The following is a 22293-nucleotide window of genomic DNA, read 5'->3' as shown; positions in this document are numbered from 1 at the left end:
TACATCGTTGGTCCTGTTTTAGGTACCTATCCAGCCTTAGCCATTTAACGATGGTCCTGTTTTAGGTACCTACCCAGCCATAGCCATTTTACAGTGCATCATTGGAAGTGTTTTACTTGTAGGTTTCATGTGGCCAACCCCTCCCTGTCTTTGTATCCCCCTTGGAATGAAAGGTGATGTTTATTGAAGGAATAAAGATGAATGTGGATTCAGCGAAATGTGTGTGGTATGTATATGCATGTGATGCTGTGTGTTTTGTGTGTGAATGTGTCTGTCTTGTTTATGGGGGAAATTAGAAAGGGTGTGTACCAAAAATAAGTCCGTTTAATACATTGTTCAATATTTGTAGGTACATGTGCTGAGGAAATCCTTTGCCATGCACAGAGTCAAGACGTCTCAAGCAATAGATATGTGAGTAATGATTTTTGTGATTGACTATATTCATCCTTTTTTTTTTTTTTTTTTTTTTTTTTTTTACATTTTCTGACATGAGCATTGATTGCACACACACATTCACTATTGCAGATTCAGTCATATTTTCATAAGGCCAGTAAATGATGTAACTTAATTGCTTTCAGTCATCACCTTAATCATCACCTTGCCTGTAAGCTGTGATTTAAAAAATTTTTATGACAGTATCGTCTGCAAACAGGGCGTCCCTAAGACTGTAAGACTGACATCTTTATTTTAATTGACCATGTTTTTGTATTTGAAAAAAAAATCATTGAAGGTCACAAGCGCACACTCTCACAGGCATACTACACAGGGCATGCTTACACACAGACACATATACATGTAGAAACACTCTTTTTTTTTTTATCTCAAAGAAACAAGTTGGTGTACAAAGACTAACTGCTTCTCTCACTCTTTCTCTCTCATGCATACACGCATACACACACACACACACTCTCTCTCTCTCTGTCTCCCCTTGAGTAATAAAGTTTTCGAATCTCTCTCTCTCTCTCTCTCTCTCTCTCTCTCTTATATACACATTGATGCACACACATATAACCATATAATATATACTTTGATGACTGCTTATGGGTTTGCATTCCGCAGGTACATATTGCGAGCTGAGAACTACCATGACAATGACCCCTTCTTTCACCCTGTGCACCCCTCCAACCCCTGGGCGTCGGATGACCCCAGCTTCTGGGACTTGTGTGACGATCAGTGAGTGATGGAGGAAAGTGTGTGTGTGAGAGAGAGAGAGATTTCAACAGTTGAAATGTTTTTTCATTGTTGTGTTTTGATTTTTGACTCACTTGTGTAAACAAAGTGAGTATGTTATAACCCGGTGTTCAGTTGTCTGTGTGTGTGTGTGTCCGTGGTAAACTTTAATATTGCCATTTTCTCTGGAAATAATAAGTTGTTAGTCTCCCAAATTTAGCTGTATTTCCGAATCATTAACAGTTTATTTCGTTGATGTTTGGTCCGGATTCAGAAAACTGCTGTTTCCCCTTTGCAGTTTCCTGATTGTCTGGGGACAATCGCGATGGCCTCATTTTTCTTGTTCACAATTAAAAACAAATACACATTCAGGACAGAGCACATACAGTGACACTAACTACATTATTGACATGTTTACTGCATATGAATATTCTAAAGTGGCCACTGAATTAACTAGAATGAACAGAAAAGAAAATTTAAATCGACCGTTTCACTGCCTCAGCTACACGGCACTGGTCTGTGCAGATCTTGACAAAACATGTTGCAAAGCCTGACGCAATGGCGTCTCCTTTAACACCGAATTTTTAATTTCTTGAATAATCATCAACGTGTTTAATGGATATGAATATTCTAAAGTGGATACTGAATTAACTAGAATGAACAGAAAAAAGAAATTGAATGGAAGGTGTTGGTTGTTTCTCAGTGAGTGGAAAGACAAAGCTTGTCGATCACGAATCTCTGTAGATCTATAAAAACGGACATATATAATATTACAGTGTTTTTGAGGCAATAGGAACATCTCCAGAACCTCAGACTTAAAAGAAAATTTTTAAATGCCTGAGATACACCAAAATAACATGATTTAAACTGTGTTATGACTTCAGTTGCTGCTGTCGATTTTTTCTGCCAAAAGAACATTCTCAAATAATAATTTTTGAACATCAACATTGAACCTGCGTTAGCGCAGTGGGTAAAACCACTCAGTCTGAACCCAAACATCCATGGTTCGAATCTGTATTGAAGCTTTTTTCTTTTCTTTTTTACACAAAGCTGTATATAAATATGATAACAAATAGAGAACACATTTCAACAAACTAATTTTTTATTTTTATAATTAAAAAAAAAATTTTTCTTTAAGTGTGTATCACAAGTGAGTCTTGAAGGCCTTGCCTTTCTTGTTGTTGTTTTTCTTGTGTGTGTGTGTGTGTCATTTATGACGACAACAACAAAAAAGTTGTGTGTATTGTTGGTGGTTGCAGCATGGACACACCTACAGAGTTCCGTGTTCCTGAGTCATGTGTATTGTTGGTGGTTTCTTTTAGCACGGACACGCCCACGGAAAGGCGTGTTCGCATGTGGGGGCTGAGCTTCCGGGACCTGCTGGCTGACCGCCTGGGACTGGCAGAGTTTGAGAGCTTCCTGAAGAAGGAGTACAGTCAGGAGAACCTGCGTTTCTGGCACGCATGTGAGCAGCTCAAGTTTGCCCCCGTGTCCACCGTTCCCAGCAGCATCGACACCATCTACAGGTGGGTTTTCTGTGTGCACTTATTTTTATATTTGTTTATTCTTTTAAATTTATTTTATCGTAATTCATATTAGTTGTATTTTTTTCTCCTATATTTTTTGTCATTTATCTACCTATTTAATTGTTTATTTATCTTGTTTTATTTTATTTTGATTTTTTTTTTTTATAACTGCTTTGATTTATCAATTCATTATTTTCATTACTTATCTATTTATTTACTTTTCTATCTTATTTTACTTAATTTGTTTTTATTTTCCCACAATACTTAAGTGTGTTGGGTTGCGCTGCTGGTCAGGCATCTGCTTAGCAGATGTGGAGTAGTGTATATGCATTTGTCTGAAAGCTGAACTGAACTTTGTGTTCTGGCTGTAAGTTTTTTACTGGAGCTGGGGTCCAGTTTGAAAAAACCAAACCAGTTTTTGAGGGTTGTTAGTTGTTTTTGTGGTTAGAACCAGTTTTTAAAACTGTTATTTTCACTGATGTCATCATGCATTCATTCGTTTGGGTACTTCTCTGGCTTCCTCTCACATCCACACTCACTCACTCACATACAAATAAACACAGTATATGAAATTTTGGCAACTTTGCTTTCAGTCCAAGACAGAGAAAAATTGTGTGTGTGTAAGTCCACAGTTTGTGGGTGCTTCAGGTGTGAATGAGAGCAGAGTGCATCCCTTACAAGTGGTTTGGTGTTTTCAGAGAGTTCCTGATGGCTGGCTCCCTGCACGAGGTGAACATTGACAGCAAGACAAGCCAGCAGGTGCAGAACCTGATCCAGGCAGGCAAGTCGGGCAAGCCATCACGATTCACCTTCCAGGCGGCCCAGGAACACATCTTCCTGCTGATGAAGAAGGACAGCTACGCCAGGTTCCTCCGCTCAGACCACTACAAACAGCTCCTCAACAACGCTCTGCAGCCGGAGGGCAAGAAAAAGTAAGTGCACATTGTACACACTGCTTGCCCTTTTGTTTTCAGCAAGGAAAAGTAAGTGCACATTGTATATGCTGTTTGCCGTTTGTTTTTGGCAAAAAAAAGTTAGTACACATTGTCTGTATGTACTGGTTGCCGTTTTGTTTCAGGCAAGAAAAAGTGAGTTCCCAATGTCTGTATGTACTGTTTGCAAGAAAAAGTGAGTTCACACTGAACATAGCATTTGATTTAGGCAAGAAAAAGTGAGTGCTCATTGTATATACTGCTTGCCGTTTTGTTTCAGGCACAAAAAAGTGTGTGCACATTGTCTGTCTTGTTTTAGGCAAGAAAAACTGAGTGCTCATTGTACATACTGTTTGCCGTTTTATTTTAGGCAAGAAAAAGTGTGTGCACATCATCTGTTTTAGGCAAGAGAAAGTGAGTGCACATGGTTGGTATGCACTGTTTGCCATTTTGTTTTAGGCAAGAAAAAGAGAGTGCACATTGTCTGTGTGTACTATTTGCTGTTTGTGTTAGACAAGAAAAAGTGAGTGCATATTGTCTGTGTGTACTGTTTGCTGTTTGTTTTAGGCAAGAAAAAGAGAGCGCATATTGTCTGTGCATACTGCTTGCTGTTTGTTTTAGGCAAGAAAAAGTAAGTGCACATTGTCTGCATACTGCTTGCTGTTTGTTTTAGGCAAGAAAAAGTAAGTGCATATTGTCTGTGCATACTGCTTGCTGTTTGTTTTAGGCAAGAAAAAGTAAGTGCATATTGTCTGTGCATACTGCTTGCTGTTTGTTTTAGGCAAGAAAAAGTAAGTGCACATTGTCTGCATACTGCTTGCCATTTATTTGGGGAAGAAAACTGACAGGTCCTTTGAAATTCCTTTATTTGAAACAATTGTATTGGATAGGTTTTGTTCATGTTTTAAATCACCAAACTTTTATGCTTCCTCTTAGAGTGGTTTCCTTTCATGACAGGTTTTTCAACTTTGGGTCCCGCAAGAAGAACATGTTGACGCCCAGCCCCAAGCCGAAGCGACGGGGAAGCAGCAACAGTGGAGACGGTGTGGACAGTGGAGAATCCATGATGGCCATAGGTCCACACCACTCCTACAGCACTGGCAACCTCCAGGAACTGGACGATAAATCTGTCGTTCTCAGGTCAGCGTCTGCCGAAAGCTTGATAGCCTGTTATCCCTCTGACTCCCCTAAATATTTCAAAATTTTGAAGAAAAAAAAAAGAAAGGGGAAAAAAAATCACCATCCTCACAAAAATACCACAAAAATTGAAATAATGCTCAAAGGTACATAGAGTGTATGTTTTATTGAAGGAAAATGAATGGAGAATATCATTATATGTTCAGTTTTGACAGGACATGATGAGATAACCCCCAGTCACATGAAGATGATCAAGATAGCCTGTCATCGATGTCAGGAAGTTCAGTTTGGTCTAGCCTGTTTACGTGACCATTTGCATTTATTGAGAGAATGAATCCTGACAGCAGTTTCCAGGTTAGCTGCTTCTTTTCTTTTCTTTCTTTTTTTCTTTTTTTGTCCCGTCATGGTGTTTCACATGTCGGCTGCATTGCAGATGTTAGGATGGTATGTGTTTTACACATGTTCGCAAAATCCCCAGAATATGTGGTCCTTAACACTGAGAGTGTTTTGAGGTACATATGTGTGTGTGTGAACACTTAGTGTTTATGAAATGAATGTGTGTGTGTTAGTGTGTGCACATGCTCATACCCTTGTGTAAGTGTGCGTGGATGCACCTACCGCACACAATTTCACAGGTGATGATGATGATGATGATTTCTGTGTTTTTCAGGCGTGACGCAAACTCCTCCGAAAGCAGTCTAACAAGGTGGTAAGATCTGCTTTTTTCACTGTTGTGGCTTGCTTCCTCTCCCGCAGTGTGTGTGTGTGTGTGCGTGTCCACAGCCTTGCTCCTGCTAGATATTGGTTGGTGCTTGGTGCCACTGCCGACTAGCCAGCCAGTGAGCCATGTTGTGTGCAGTGGGTGTGGTAGTCCTGGACTGAGCTTGTCCTGGTCATGTCACCCAGCACTCCTCTTTGGTTTCCATCCTCCACACTTCTTGTTGTTCATAGTCCACCACTAGTGATGGGACTTTGCCAGCAACTTCCATGTCTTTTCTGTGGTGTTTTCTTTCCTGTGTCTCTCCCCTTTTTTGCTCTGTCTCTGTCTCTTCAGTTTGCTCTTTCTTTCTTTGTCCTTTTGCTGTCCCCTTGCTCTGTCTTTGTCTCTCCCTTGCCCTGTGTCTGTCTCTTCCTTTGCTCTCCCTTTGCTCTCTGTGTCTCCCTTTGCTGCCTCTGTCTCTCTCTTTCTTTCAGCCTGTTGCTCCTTGCAGTCAGTTTCTCTGTCTTTCTCTTTCTTTCAGCCTGTTGCTCCTTATAGTCAGTTTCTTTGTCACTCTTGTTCTGTCAGCCTGTTGCTCCTTATAGTCAGTTTCTCTGTCTGTCTCTTTCTGTCAGCCTGTTGCTCCTTACAGTCAGTTTCTCTGTCACTCTCTTTCTGTCAGCCTGTTGCTCCTTACAGTCAGTTTCTCTGTCACTCTCTTTCTGTCAGCCTGTTGCTCCTTACAGTCAGTTTCTCTGTCACTCTTGTTCTGTCAGCCTGTTGCTCCTTATAGTCAGTTTCTCTGTCTCTTTCTTTCTGTCAGCCTGTTGCTCCTTACAGTCAGTTTCTCCTGTCTGTTTCTTTCTGTCAGCCTGTTGCTCCTTACAGTCAGTTTCTCTGTCACTCTCTTTCTGTCAGCCTATTGCTCCTTATAACCAGTTTCTCCTGTCTGTTCCTTTCTGCCTGTCTGTGTCTTTTCTCATCTGCTTCCCTGTTTTCTCCTCAGTTTCGTTTCCTCTCTGTGTCTCTCTCACAGCCCTGACATGGCCCTGTGTGGCTGGCTAGGCTTTAAGCAATAATGATAATAATAATAACAACAGCAATGATAATGATGGTAATAATGATGATGATGACTGTGATAATGATAATAGCCCTGACATGGTCCTGTGTGGTTGGCTAGGCTTTAAGCAATGATGATAATGATAATAACAGCAGCAATAATAATGATAATAATAATAATGATGATGACTGTGATTATGATAATAGCCCTGATATGGCCCTCTGTGGTTGGCTTGGCTTTAAGCAATAATAATGATAATAACAATAATAATAATGATAATGATAATAATGCACCTGTAATGTTTTTATACTCCCTTTCCCATTTTTTCATGTCCATTGTTCATATCCCCATTTCTTTTTTTCTTCCTTTGTTTTTTTCCTTTCTTTTTTTATGTTATTTCATTTTTTTTAAGATCTCTATTAAGCTTCTTTTTGATGTTTCTCTGATTCAAGCTCAGATTTATCAGATTTTTTTTTTTTAAAGGATCTTTTAAATTTATATAAAAAGAATAGTAAGAAAAATATATATGTATATATATATATATGTGTGTATGTATGTATATATATATATATATATATATATATATATATATTTCAAATCAATTTAGGCATAGATTTTTTTTCAAACAAATCTAAAAGATATATAATTTGACCAATCCCAGTGGGACTTTTTTGCTTGTTGCTTTCAACTGCCATCTTCCTTGTTTTTGGTTGCTGTGCAAGGTAATTCCCATCTCTGTCATTGCGTCAGTCTGTTACCAGCCTATCCAGTGCAGTTTCTCTATAGGCACATAAACTGTAGGGATGGTGTGGTGACCTTATGGTACCCTGTTAGTGCTGACAGCTTTCCAGTCGCTTTGTCTTGTCCCTGAGTGTCTTACCTAATTTCAAGAACCTGCTGGGCTTCAGTATCATGATTCTGTATGAATCTGACATTTTAGACTTTAATAGTTGGGAAGTATTATGTATACTGAGACAGGTTTATTCCCCCCTCCAAAATACAGGTATTTTTGATACAGATGACCAGTTATAGGGCTTTAAGATAAAGACAAATCACTCAGTCCTGCTGGGCCACAAACAAAATCAGTGGGGGGTTTAGCTGTTTGGGTGGTTTGCTCAACTGAGAAATCATGAATTAAACAGAAATTATCATGGTGGGAGTATATCTGTATTATGCAGATTTCTGTATTGGCATATTGGCTTCTCTCTCTCTCTCTCTCTCTCTCTCTCTCTCTCTCATAATACCCCCCCCCCCCCCCCTTTATTTTACTTTGTTTGAGTATCGAGACACACACTTTTACAGTTTTAGTTTAGTAGGCCCTGGACCCCTGCCACAGATTTTTCAGGACTACAAAAATCTGTGATTCCCACTCAGTGCTTTAGCCTGTCTTCTCAAATAGCAGTGTAAATGCTTACTTTTCACACTTTATGTGCTGGTTGTTTCTGGGCTAGATGGTATGTGTTGTGGAGCATGTTCCTGCCCATAGTGTCTCTTGTCACATCCTTGTAGACCTCACCCCAAGCACAAACACTGGATAAGTTCAGGAAAACATCTGCCTGATGGAATAATATTGAATCTTTGAAATAAAAAATTTTTTTTAAAAGACTGGAACAGGAACAGAAATTAAAATAGAATGCTTTATTGTCATGAAACTGGAAATTAGTAATGCTAATAAGTCATAGAATACGTGATGTATGTATGTTTGTAGGTTTAAGAAAAACAAATCTGCTTGGTGGATGCTGGTGGATTTGGGAAGCGGTGTATGTAGCACTGTTTGAGAGCTGTGAATGACTATTGACTAGTCCCAGACTTCATTGTTTGTGTGCTTTGTCTGTACCTGTCTTACATCCGTGCATACCTGTGTTTTTAGCCTGTTCTGATTGTTTCAAACACACTTTTTTTTTCTTTTTTTAAGAAGCAAAGTATTTTGAAAACAAAAAGCATCAGTAGAAATGTGTGAAGTGTGTGGGTACGCGTGTATGTCTGAATGTGTGTAGGTGTGTGTTGTGGTTTCTTAGGTATCAAGATGTATCAGAAGAAACCGCTGCTTTTGTGAATGTATGTTGGTGGTGATTTTGTTTTTGTTTTTCCTAAACTAATATAAACATACAGTTAAAAGACTGTTGCAAGATAAAGTGTTTGGACATTGCTCATTTCAGTGGGTTGGCTGATCATTAGAACGTGTGAATAGAGTCAGCAGGTAAGTAGACGGACTTTGGGGGAAGAGTTTGAGCCCTGAGCCTTTGAGAAGGGACTGATTGCTGTGTGGTTTGCTGTAGATTACAGCCTGCATGCAGAGATAATTAGAGCATGACTGCACTGTTCTAGTGAGCTGAGTGCCTCACCAGACAGCTTATGAAGATGCCTTTGTTGATAATTTCCTTTTTCCCAGCTTAGCCAGGGGTGTGGGAGGAGCTTGTTCTGTGAGCACAAGGTGTTGTATAGATGGTTGTAAATGAGCATTGAAGCACCCTTCACACACACTGAACACTGATGTAGATGGCTGTGTGTATAGGATAAGTCTTTCCACTGAAGACTGTTGACTTGATTCATCTCAGATGTGAGAAAGTGCGTGTGCGTGCATGTGTGTGTGTGTATGATTGATATACCTGTTTACAATTTTATTTCAGTTGGATTGAAGGACTTGTGCACACCATGCAGCAGTAGTTATATAATTGTAGACTTAAACCTCGACTCTATATTTATGCATATTGTGTTTGTTTATCATGAATAGAGTTTAAGATATAACTTTTATTGGATTGATTTTACAGAGATTATTTTGATTTGTGCATTTAAACAAGCACGTGTGTGTGAAGTTGTCTGAAAAGTTCGTAGTTTTGCCACAAACAAGGTCAGGAATTAATTGAAAGTTGTTGTTTTTTTCCAGCATAGTCCTCACACAGCCTCATTCGCTTTTCTGAGCCTTGCAGATACTCCCTAGCTGCATGTGTATGATGTCACTAAGTGACTGAGATCAGTGAAAACAAGTAGTGGTCATGTTTGTGTGAAAAAGTGGCAGTGTGATGGTGCCAGACCAGGACAAAACAACGAATGATTGAGGATTTGAAAGACAGTCACTTAATGTTGTTATGGCAGCTGCTGACATGTGTGTGCTGTGATGGTGTTGCCATGGTGAAAACAGAACCCCCCAGGGAGTCTTCCCTGTGTTCACTGGCAAGCTTTGTCATGCAGCTGCCTCCATTAGATCAGATAGCATTCCTCCATAACTGTACTGACACCTTTTTGGGGGGATAGAAAATTCACCAGCAAGAATAAAGATCCCCATTAAAAAAAAAAAAGTTTACTGTCAAGACAGGCTGACTTGTCCTGTGTCTTTCTTACACAAGTGTAAATGGCTTTCGGACTTGATCTTTTGTTTGTTGCGAAGTGCAGGTATTGTTCAACAGCGGGATACTGAACTTGATTCATGTTGGAAGTTGTTGAGGGATAGCTCATATAGACCTTAGTCATTGTGAGATTGGATGGAATGTTCGTCTGGGATTTTGGCTTGTCAGCTCATGAAAGATAAGTGTAGTGATTTGTAGAATATTATGAACCTAGTTATTGAGGCTGTGAACTTCTCATACAGCCTTCATATGCCAGCATGTCCGTGCATTAGTAAAATGCCTTCACATGCATGAACACATGAATTCATACATGGACACATGCATTCATGTGTATGTGCACACATACATGTGCATGCATGTGCACAAAAATACAGACTCGCATGCACAAAAATACAGACTGACATATATACACTGCAGGCAGATGAAGAATGTAATTGTAAAGTATTGTGGAAACTGCCCACAAAGTTCCTTATCTTTTGCTCTTCTTTTACCACATGACAGAAACATGACAACACATGTTACTGAGATGATGTGTGTATTATCTGGTTTTGATCTCCATTAAAAAAAAAAAAAAAAGTTATTCAAAGAATAAATTATAATTATCACTTAACCCTTTCACTTCCAAGCTTGCATTTATGCACAGGCATGGTAGAGGACCCATGTCACTGAAAGGTGATCATTCATTGGTCTGTTATCCACGAACCTACTGCTCTTATTGTTCGGTGGAAGGATGAGCCATATTTTCTTTACATCGCAGGGGGAATCCCCAGCTATTCTTAGCCACTGTCTTTTCTGTGTTTATACCACGAGGGAATTTTGTACTCTAAATTGACTGGCGGTGAAAGGGTTTAAACTGACCAGGGTATTTTCATGTTGATGACCTTGCCATGTGTGCATTTAATTTATAATGTAAAGTGGTTGTTTAAAAGTCTGTGGTGATTGTGTTAAATGAATATAATTATGTGTAAAAAGGAGATGAATCATACCCAAAGAAGGACTTGTATTCTACCATACAGTTATGAAAGCAATGGGTAATTCTACTAATTGTGAGCATGATGCCTCATAAATAACTATGAAGATTTTCCTTTGTGAACTTTTTCAGAAAAAAAGGGGGCGGGGGAGGGGGCAGGCTGGGAGGGAGGGAGGTGGGGGGAATGGGGATGGATGAAAAACATACTGTCATGTTAATAACAGTTATTGTTACTTGTGTAAATAAGCATGCATGCAGATTTTATATTATGATGGGGTTTTGGTTCTTGATTTAGTTGGCATTAGTATTAAAACAAAGGATGGAAAAATAATGTGAAGGAACGGTGAATAATCATTATTTCTGAATATTGTTTTTTGGTGTTTGATATGTTGCTGTTTCTGATAAATTTATAGGTTGCCTTCTTCACTGTTGCATACATCATTAGATATATACTTTCTGAGCGCAGTGTCAGCTGATGTACATATACTATATGAGGCATAAAACATTGGGAGTTCAAGATCAGGGAAAAAAAATGTTTTGTCTCCACCAGCTTGACAGAATGGATTGCTTTGTTTTTTCCTTTCTTTTTCTTTTTTGTTTGTGAATGATATTACACTGAATGACTTTGTCAGCATGATATTGAAAGAGAAAATGATTTTGGTACTGTTAATGAGCTGATGTAACTCAGATAGGGCAAAAAAAAAGTAAGTATGGAATTATTTTACCTGTGTGCATGATAAAACATACACATACACATACACACAAAACAAAATGCCTATTGTGCATTGGAAAAATACTGTGCTGATGAGTTTGGTTTTTTTAATATCAGCCTTTGTACAATACCTAGTGTTGTACCTTGTAAATGGAGAGAGTCACCACTCTTTCTTGTTTGTGCAAATAGTTTCAGGATGTTTGGCAGGGTTCTGGGGAAAAAGGAAGGGTATATACATGATTGGGTGGCTATAGGGCTTAAAAAGCTGTACATAATTTACATAATGTACCTAATGTTGGTGTCCCACAGGGGTCAGTCCTAGGTCCTGTTCTTTTCGTGCTGTATGCGGCCCCTGTGTTGGATGTCATCAGTCATCATGTGATGTCACATGAGAGCTTTGCTGATGACACACAGCTTTATCAGTCGGCGTCCATAGCTGAATTTGATGCACTGGTGACTCAAACACAGGAGTGCATTGCTGGCCTAAAGGACTGGATGACTCTCAACAAGCTGCAACTAAATGATGATAAGACTGAATTTATGATAACCTGTCCAAAGAAGTTTCGTCAACATCCTTCCTTTCCTGACTCTGTTGTGATCAATTGCACACCTGTTTCACTTTCTCCTTCTGTTCACAGTCTTGGTGTAATCCTAGACCAGTCTCATTCCTTCCAACAGCACATTTCGAATATCTGTAAAGTTGCCTATTTGGAACTGCGTAGAATCAGCTCTATCCGCCACTATCTCTCAACCGATGCAACCAAGACACTTGTTTGCTCTCTGGTTTTTTCAAGATTGGATTACTGCAACTCTCTTTTGGCCGGCCTTCCCAAATATGTGTTAGACAGTCACCAACGAATTCAGAATAACGCTGCCACACTCATTTGCAGAGCTTCTAAATTTGACCATGTTTCTCCTCTCCTTCAGTCTCTCCACTGGTTGCCTGTTTCTGATCGAATAGACTATAAGCTATCCACTCTGACCTTTTCTGCAGTCAACGGATCTAGCCCCAAGTATCTTTCTGAACTTCTCCATATCTATACCCCGTCTCGCCAGCTCCGTTCTTCCTCTGATACTCGACTTCTCAGGATACCTCACATCAGAAGTAAGACCTATGGACACAGATCGTTTTCTTTTCAATCGTCAAAGACATGGAACAAGCTTCCTGATAACCTCTGTCATTCTGATTCCCTCGCATCTTTTAAATCTCGTCTCAAAACTCACCTTTTTCCTCAGCAATAAGTTCAGTTGTGGCAGGTCCACTTCCTTTGCGTTAGCTGTGCTTGACTTTGTGTATACATATGTATGTGTACATAACTACATGCATGTATATGAATGTGTATTGTGTGTGCGTGTGTTTATGTAAGTTTGTGCCTGCCTGTGTGTGCGTATTTGTTAGGGTAGCTGTTAGATACACGTTTGTTAAAATGTATGTTTGCAGTGTGTGTACGTGCGTGTGTGTGTGTGTGTGTGTGTGAATGTGTGTGTGTGAATGTGTGTGTGTGTGTGTGTGTGTGTGTAGTCACATTTTGGTGTGTGTATGTAACATAGATGTAATATTTTATGTTAACAAAAGCATTTTCGTAAAGCACCTAGAGCAGATTTCTGGATAGTGTGCTATATAAGTATCCATTATTATTATTATTATTAATGTATATAATCTTCTTCTTTTTAATTATGTAAACACTTGCATCCCAATTAGCAGGCTGTAAAAGGTTTTGGAGCATTTAGATTATGGAATGGAATCACACTAATTTTTTTTCCAAATATATTAATCTGTGTACAGTGTTTAAAGTGAAGAGCAGTAACAGTTTATCTAGTCAGAAAAAAAAAGAAAAAAGAAAAGAGCAAATAAGAAATAGATGCGGTGGTTTGGAATCAGAATCATAATCAATCAGCTGTTTCAGGAATACCAGTCTATCTTTGAAAGTCTGTTACCCAGTCTGATTAGATGGGACCAACAATTCAACGTTCAGAGCAGATTTCTCAGTTGTGACTGTTATCATGTTGGACAGTATTTGTGTATTCATATAGTTCATTGGCATCATACAGAGGTTGGTGTGGTGAATGTACCATCCTTTGTTCCCATCTGTTCATCTGATGTTGTTGAAGTTCAGCACTCAGGTGCTTGAAGACAAGGCTGCTTGACCGAGATCACAACTGACAAAACAAACCAGAAATAGATAGTACAATTAGTATAACCAAGTTAAATCAGTGAAAGCATCCTACTCAGAACAAATCAGGAATTGATTGCAGTACGTATAATCAAGATAAAGCTTCCTGCTGAGAATAAACCAGAAATTGATAATAACGATAACCAAGATAAAACAGTATGCTCAGAACAAACCAAAAATTTACAGTAAATAATTATGACGTAGATAAGAAGCTTTCAACATCTTACTTATATTGTTTGACCTATTTGAAGGCCTTTGATGCCAATCATTGAACATCTTACTCTTCTTTTTTTTCCCTCTTCTTTTTTGTTTGTTTTTGTATACCTTTGAGAATCTTTGCAGTTAATCATTCAACATTTTACCTAGATTGTTTGACCTTTTGTTGGAAAGTATGTGGTCAATCATTCAACATCTTGCTGTGATTTTTTTACCTTTTGTATGAACGTTTTTGCTGTGAATCATCCGGCATCTTACTTTGACTGTTAAACCTTTCTGTCAGGAAGTCTGTGCAGTCAGTCATTCTGCATCTTGCTTTGACTGCTAAACCTTTTTGTCTGAAAGTTTTTGAAGTCAGTCATTCAATATCTATCTTAGATTCTTTGACCTTTAGTTTAAATGGTCTTTGACTGTGAATGATCTTACTGACATGTTAGACCTTTGTTTGAGTGGTGTGGTGTGGCTGGTTTTCAGTGACACATCCCCCAACCTGTCGCGGCGACATGAGCGAGCGTCATCGTCGCGGCGGGGCAGTCCACGGAAGAGCCAGCAGCAGCAGCTGGAGGTCCCCAAACACATGTCCCTCAACCTGGATGGCTCCACCCGCGGGGAGGCCTCTTGTCTGGCCCTGGCCGTGCCCAGCAAAACCAACGTGGTTGCCCCCTGGGAGGGGTCGGAATGATGGCTGATGGGGGGTGTATGGTTTGAGCGCAGCACTGGACGGAGTGGTGCCACACTTGCGCATTCGTTCAGCCTTGCCTGCCTAGATCGTTTAGTTCTTCTCACCTTTGTACAGCTTGTGTTATCAAAGAGTGTGTTCACACACACACACACACACACACACAGAACAGTTTGCATATCTTGTGGCCCGTGGAGATGTGTGTAGGTGCACTTGTTTATGTTGTTGAGTTGTTGAATCTGCTAACAGGTTAGGTTAAAGTCAGCAGGGTCGTGCATGTTGTTCATGTTGTTCTCTCCTCTATCAGGTCTTGTTGATTTAGGGACAACTGCTGATGCTTAGGACGGGGCTAAAAGAGCGTTCCACTGCTGCATGTGTGTTTTGTCATCTCTTCAAGATAATCATCTCCACACTATTTCCTCACACATCAGGAAAGTGCAAAACAAAAAAAAGAATGACGCAGGATTTCTTCTGACAGATGCTGCATGTACCTAGAGAAACCCATCAGCACACAAGTTTTAAAACTGGACAGTAAGTCATGTTTGTGTTACATTGATATTGCTCACAGCATGCTGCATACTGCCATTGTGAGGCTGTGGCATATGCATAACATGAATTATTCTGAGGAAGTTAAAACCAGATGGTTGTGTTGCGTTCTTTGCTGACTGTACACTGGAATGGTTTGTCATTTGCCTGCTGACACTGGAACCCGCAGTATTGAATGCAAGTGGAAAGTGAAGGGAATGGGGGACTGGGGCATCATTGATGTTGACAATCTCTGGATGGGGGGGTAGGGGGGGGGCAGTGTGTTGCACACTTTCAAGCTTGTCACAGGGTGATTTCTAACAGACGTGATCCTGGTTCAAGCTCAGTTATGGCCATCGCAGTGCAGTGTGTGTGTGTGTGTTTGTGTGTATGTAGCGTAAATACCAGGACTGCAGTTTGTCAGAAGTGCACTCATGCTGTAAAGGGTGGCAAGCAGTGCAGCTGTCTCTTGTAGTCTGAGAAAGATGTCTGACTGTAGTGAAGTTTAATTTCATTGTAACCGCATGAAAATTGACATTGACTCATGAACCTTTGCAGTCAACCATGATAACACAAAATGCTGTGTGAGTTGCTTTGTTTGGCGTCCTCTCTTGAACAAAAAGTTGGTAGCGCTGTTATGAAGTAGGACGTCAGATGTTTTCCGCCAGAGGGTGTCTGTGGTATGTACAGACTCCTTCCCCTCCCCCTTCCCTCTGTGTGATGGTGGAAGTGAACTGTAAGAGGTGCAGTTGATGTCATTCTGAGCAGTGAGTTGTTCTTGGAAATTTAGTGGTAATATGCCCCATGCTTGTGTAAGTAACATGAAAACAAAATGTAAACTTGAGGCACAGAAGAGCGCTATTTTTCATTGTGTTTTCCTCTTGTTTGACAGATTGCTGTTTCTGATCTTCAGAAGGATTGTGATCAGTGAAAGAAGAAATTCTTTAGAAGATGTATTTATTCAGAGATGGATCCTGTAGCATTCATGTGAAAAGAAGGAAAAGTCAGAAAGTATCTAAAATTTTAAAACTAATCAATTATGAACTTGTAATTTATTTTGTGGAGAATGGTCTTGATTGGGGAGTTTGAATGTTTAGGGATTGCTCTTTGTTTAGTTTGTTTATTGTGCCCATGTGTTTGTGCACATGTGAATTGCTGAAAAATGACTATCTTTTTTTCAGATGATTTGGTAGCGTTTGCTTCTTTTTACTTCCATCAGGTGTTTTTTTTCATACATTATTTCCATGACTGACCTGTTGCTTACTAGTGAAAGTGTGAAGGATGATGTTCCGCTATACACCTGTTTGATGTGTTGCACACACACACAAAAGAACCCTGGGCGTTGTTGGAAGGATTGTGTACATTTGCCTCCAGTGATCACCTGAACACTGCCATACAGGTGAACAGTGTTCCAGTCAGTGGGCAGGTGAGGGCTGTGTGTTTTGGGACTTCAGTGTACTGTCATTTGTATTGTACCGTATGTTTGTGTGTGTGTTGTTTTGTTGTTGTTGATGTTGTTTTAAGCACTCTGAGAGAATATTGTTTGTGCTGTTGTAAAGCTCTTGTTAAGAGAATATAGTCTTGATAATTGTTCTTTCACAAAACTTACATGCTGCCATCATAATGATCCTTATGCTGTTTAGTGTGTTGATTCTTTTTAGATTTTTTTTTAATGGTATTATGACGTTGGGTAATATTTGTGTGGACTGTATTTCCTTGTATAAATCAAAATCTTGTGTAAAGGCACTGCTGGTATGTCAGGAAACAGTGTAAAACCAAAGTAAAGTGATTCCGTCTTTTCTTCAAGGCTATTTGCATGCCATTGACTGCTCAAGCTGACCATAGCTTTCATACCTGTCAGGCAGCCCCTTGTAGGGAGGTAACCAACGAAAGTGGAGGGAACCATCAGTCCTCTGCCAGTTCTTGGCAGCTGTCTCTTGATGATGAACCAGGAAGAAAATACAAATAATGATGATATTGATGCCTTTAATGGTTGGGTAGAACCAGACTTGACAATAAAAGAAAGAAGTCTGTGCGTTGTTTCCCCATGTATGGAGCGAGATGGAGAGAAGAGTGTATACTCTTGAAAGTGGCCAGTCAGTAGTTGTCATCTCTGGACAGGGTTCTCTTCCCCCTTCCCACCTCCATCCACCCTGTCAGACACCCCTTCTCCCTCTGCCCCCACTCCCCAGTCTGAGAACAACGCAGCCTTGCAAGTTTCAGCATTTGTAGAGAACATCAGTAACCTGTATCTAAAGATACTTGTTTCCAACCAACTCAAGGAATGGACAGCAGAAAAGGAAAGGCATTTAATTTTCTTTGGTTTCTTTACGTAGTGGACACATAAAATCATGGTCTGCATGGGATGTGCACCATTAAGCGTGAGCAGTTAGATATTCCCAAACGAATTCTGGTCATAATGGATGTGAGCTGTCTGTGTTTGTCAGTAAAGAAGTCTCGGTACAATGCAAAGGGTTGCTGAAAGTGACAGGCCACAGGTAAATAATGGTGTGCATGTGGAGCCAGTCAGGGATCCATGACTGGCATGGGGTGTGTGATTCCTGGCTTTGTCCATGCAGGCCAGTCTCAGAGGATTCTGTCTGAAAGCTTCAGTATCCTCTGTAGTTGGGTTGTTCGTATGAGGAAGAGGTTACGCTAACAGTTACAAATTTCCAAATTTAAGTGAGTGGCCCATCCCTCTGCTTCCTGCAGCCTGTAATGTGATGTTGTTGCTCAGCATGCATGTGATAACATTTACTGTGAGTGAAGACTGGCGTCAACTTTTATTGCACTTTGAAACAAGAGGTGCGGGGTGGGGTGAGGAAAAAAAGTGCTTGTTTCATACACGTTTAATGTTATACTGTTACTTTGTTCTTGTTGTTGCAAATTTATGGTTCTAACTGTTATTTTTGTTCTTCTTCTTGTTCTTGTTGTTGTTCTTGTTGTTGCTCCTCTTTGCCAGTAAAGCTGGGGTGGAGTGATGATTAGTTTGTGATGAATGTCTACACAGCCAGACTTCCCGTGGAGAGGATGCACATTGTGTTAGGGCTGGCAGGGAGAGTTAATGAAATCTGTTTTCTTTTGTGGGCGTCTTGAAGAACACGCTTCAAGTAAACGTGTTCTATGCACAGTCAGTTCAGCTTCCTGGTTTTCCATTTCTGATTATATTGAACAATATCATGCTTTGTGTTTTGTATAGTTCTTTTCTTTCCTTTTTTTGTGAAAGTGTGGACACGTTTCATACATATGCATGTCTTGTTTCTTCTACTTCAGATTTAGGTGTAGATACTGTACATAATGATAGTCCTGCATGATACTGTTTTGAGGCTGTGCTGTTTTCTCATACTTATTCATACTGTGGTTTTTAGATTAATGCTCTACTCCATTTTACATTGTGCACTCACTACATTTTGTTGTTATTCTGCATTGAGCAATGATGATGTTTAATTCTTTTGATATTTTGATGATATATTTGGTGCCAGTGATGTCTACCTTTCTCTTTCTTAGTCTTTCTCTCTTTTTTTTTTTTTTTTTTTTTTTAATTGATCAGTGATGCTCTTGTCTTAAAAGACTGTGTGATAAATACTTGTGGTAGATTTGCTTTAAAATTTCCTTCTTTTTTTTTTTTAATTAACTTGAAATCAGATTAGATCTTAATACATTTTAAAAAGTTTTTTCAGCAACTGTGCTGAACTGATGATTATTGAATCTTGTTAGTGCAGTTGACAGCTTTAACTGGCATTACATCATCATGACGTTAGTTATCTGTCTGTAAAGTTATTATTGTGATTTCAGTTATCATTTGAGATTTATCTTGGTCTGCTCCCTTTCTGCCTTGCTCTGCTTATTTTACGTTTATTTCTCTGTTCCTGTTGTTTATGCCATTCCACAAGAACTGACCAAGAATGTATACAATACATTTTCTTCCCTTTTCAATTTTTTCATCATTTTATCCTTGTTTTGATATTCATTGCATTCCTTGCTGGGAGAAAAGGGTGGTTGGAATTCCATGAGGGTAACCTGTTTGCTCAGAGTATTTTTGATGAATGTGATTATTGTGTTTGGTGGACGTTGAGGTGAATCATGTTGCATTGATCCATGTTCACACAGCTGAGTCCTGCACAACTTGTAGGGAACAGAAACACCCTGCACTGTTCCTGCCAGGAGTTGGAAAAAAGACATGTTTATTTTGTGGCTTATTTTGGAGTTATTTTATTTTTCTTTATGTTTAAGTTTTGCACCAGTATAGGGTGTTAAACATAATTTCAGGGGGGAAAAAATTCTTCTTGTTGAAGGACCAAGATGTACTGGCTACACTCAAGTACATTGTGACAGAATACAGCCATGTTTTCGAGATAATTATATGCACCTTTGATGAGCGACCATTCTTTAGCCAAGACCTGAGAGTCAAGGAGTGCATCATGTTTGGATTTACAGACTTTTTTTCCTTTCTTTTTATTGGTTTGTGATGTGTATTTGTGCTTTTTAAAAGAAGTTTTTAAACATGGTTTTTGATCAGAATAGATTCAGTTACTTCACTGTCTCTGCAAAGATTTTTCCTGAGGCTGATTGATTCAGTGGGTGGGGTTTTGGTGAGTAGGGGCCACCATGGCAGAATCAGTTTGGCATCGCACTTCTGATCCAGTGTTCACCAGTGATCAGGGTTCAAGGCTATGCTTTAACATGGATTGGTGTTGTGTTATTCAGGTACCATACTTTGGTTGGGGAAGGTTAAACAGGCAGAAGTAGGAGAAGGCCTGGCCTTCTGAAACCAAGCCATAGACACAGCAGACATGAATTCACTGCTCTGATGGCTGTAGAAGGCTGTAGTGTGTATGGCTTTAGTCTTAATGAGGCGCTGTGATAGAATCCTTCGTTGTACTTGTGATCCACTGTTCACCAGCGATCAGTGGGACTGCTAACCTTTTGTTCTAAAAGCTATTGTGATGAGTGGAGTATGGGATGAAACAGGGCAGGTGAACAGTGAAGGGGTCTTTCTCTTGCCTACAAGCTGAGTGTGAAGCAGACACAGCATTTTCCCCATTGATGCAGATCTGGCTGCCATATTATGACATGTTGTTCACATGTAGAGTTTTCGTGATTGATGCACTGTATTTGGGTATGCTATCATTCCGTCAAAAGACTTTTGTCATCATTATATATTTATTTATTTTCCTTTTCTTTAAAAAGAATACTTCAGCAGTATTTTTTTGTTTTAGGCATGATTGGTCATGGCAGCTTCAGTTGATCCATTTGTTTGCTTACATATGAATAAAATTGAAAATGTCCATCATGACTTCAGTTCTGCTTTTTATCCGTAGTTGTTTTGTTGTTGTTTCGCACCATGTTCTTTTACATTTGCCAGGTTTCTTTCTGGTCAGAACAAAGCATAATTTGGTTCAGTTGCTTTACAATGTTTTTTGTTTGTTTGAATTGATCAGAAGTGACACTTCAGGTGTGTGTGGTTTTGGGGGGTTTTTTGGATTTTTTGGAGGGTATCTTGTTTTGTGTTCATGTTTATATGTGCACTCTTCCATTACTGTTCATGATCATGGAAATGTGATTTTTAAACAGTTGTTTAATTACACACACACAAACACACATACACACACATGCATGCACATGTGCTCACATGCATTTGCATATACACATTCAAATATACAGATGCACAGACATACAAACACAGACTTGTATTTACAAATGAATTGATAGCAATCTGTTTTGGGAATTTGTGGTCATATTTCATCAAACACACGGAAAGATATCATTTTTGGCGGTACAATTTCTTGTTTCGAGATATCACATCAAATGAAATCCAAGGTTATTGCATTCCATTGAATAGGTAGCTGTTGCGGGTAAATTGTGGGCACAGAAATTTTGGTGTTTTGTGTTTATCTTCTTTTGATATGTTTTTGTTTGCAATTTATACATAGTAATTATATGATTCATGTACTGAATATTGACTGAAAAAAATAAAAATACAAAAGCGGTTAACATTATTGTATAATTGGTTATATTAATCATCTGACTGAGTAATTGAGGGGAGAAAAAATTGAAAATGTATATGACTGAGTAATTTAGGGGAGAAAAAATTGAAAATGTATGGATCCTGTATAGACCATACCAACTCTTCTTGCTCATCCTCTTCCTTTCTTTCACATTCTTTCTGTCCTCCTGTCTCTCGTGCACACATACCTGCTTTGTACAATACATCAGTTCATATTTTACTAGGCTGATCATCATTATGTGATGTTACTTCATACATGTATCTGTTCATGTGAAAGCATACACATGCATGTGCGTGCACACACACACACACACACACACACTGGGATACCAGCCAGACAAAAAAATTGTAACGGTTGTTTTGTTTTGTTGTTTGATCCGTATGTCCCTCCCTGCATGTCGGTGCATTCCAGCAGTCCATTTTCCAAGTGGAATTATCCATGTCCAGAACTGTGCACCAGTGAGGTTTCAGTTTTTGTGACAGAGCAGGAGTGTTAACCGTTATTGCGCCTCACTGCCCAGTCATTCTGTTCAGCTGGTCCAAACTGGAACTTTTTTGGTTTTTTTACTTTTATTTTGCTGCAGTAGTATTTTTGTTTTTGTTTTGTTTTTGTTTTTAAAGCGTGGAAATTGTTAGGAGAAATGAAAACTGACATTCAGAACTGTGGTCATTTCATGGAATCATGGCATATCCATGTTACTCATTGAACACTGAATTGAAGCCTTTCAGGTTATGATTAAATGAGATAGACTTTAAGTTGCTTTTTCATCAAAACCTACCCAAAAGGATTTTATAAGCTGCTTTTTTTCATTAAAGCCTTCTGAAAATGACACTTTTTTTTCTTTTTCCTTTTTTTTGTTCTTGCAGGATTTTTTTTTTTTATTTGCTTTCACATCACATCCAGTAAAATTGGAATGTTTGTGAGGACAAGGAGATGTAAGAACAGACTGAAAAGCCGATATTGTTCAGTGTTCAGAACGGGAGCTGCATTTTTTGGATGAAAAGCTCAGCCTGTTGTTAACAGTGCATTTAGTAGTTTAGGCACAAAAGTGTTTCCATCATTGTCTGATCATGTTTCCATTGACAGTCAGGGCATTGGGGAAGGGAAAATGGTACTGTTGATTTCAGCTTTGAATGT

General features: G+C 39.2%; 1 protein-coding gene across 3 annotated transcripts in view; it reads left to right on the top strand.

Moving 5' to 3' along the window:
• LOC143280710 (regulator of G-protein signaling 7-like) overlaps positions 1 to 22045 on the top strand; it is a 59676-nt gene extending 37631 nt beyond the window's left edge. The window contains exons 9-16 of one of the 3 annotated variants that reach the window (XM_076585430.1): positions 350 to 411; positions 1060 to 1173; positions 2493 to 2696; positions 3395 to 3628; positions 4586 to 4768; positions 5436 to 5474; positions 8685 to 8725; positions 14419 to 14520. In XM_076585430.1, coding sequence (XP_076441545.1) covers positions 350 to 411; positions 1060 to 1173; positions 2493 to 2696; positions 3395 to 3628; positions 4586 to 4768; positions 5436 to 5474; positions 8685 to 8703 — 855 coding nt within the window. In that variant the 3' untranslated portion in view covers positions 8704 to 8725; positions 14419 to 14520. Of the gene's footprint in view, positions 1 to 349; positions 412 to 1059; positions 1174 to 2492; positions 2697 to 3394; positions 3629 to 4585; positions 4769 to 5435; positions 5475 to 8684; positions 8726 to 14418 lie in introns of all 3 variants that reach the window. The other 2 variants (XM_076585429.1, XM_076585427.1) reach the window with 2 other exon arrangements.
• Positions 22046 to 22293: the final 248 nt, after the last annotated feature.

Source organism: Babylonia areolata, chromosome 1, assembly GCF_041734735.1.
Source record: "Babylonia areolata isolate BAREFJ2019XMU chromosome 1, ASM4173473v1, whole genome shotgun sequence".
NCBI lineage: Eukaryota > Metazoa > Mollusca > Gastropoda > Neogastropoda > Buccinidae > Babylonia > Babylonia areolata.
The sequence above is the reverse complement of the archived record's forward strand: the minus strand, read 5'-3'. Positions and strand labels throughout refer to the sequence as shown.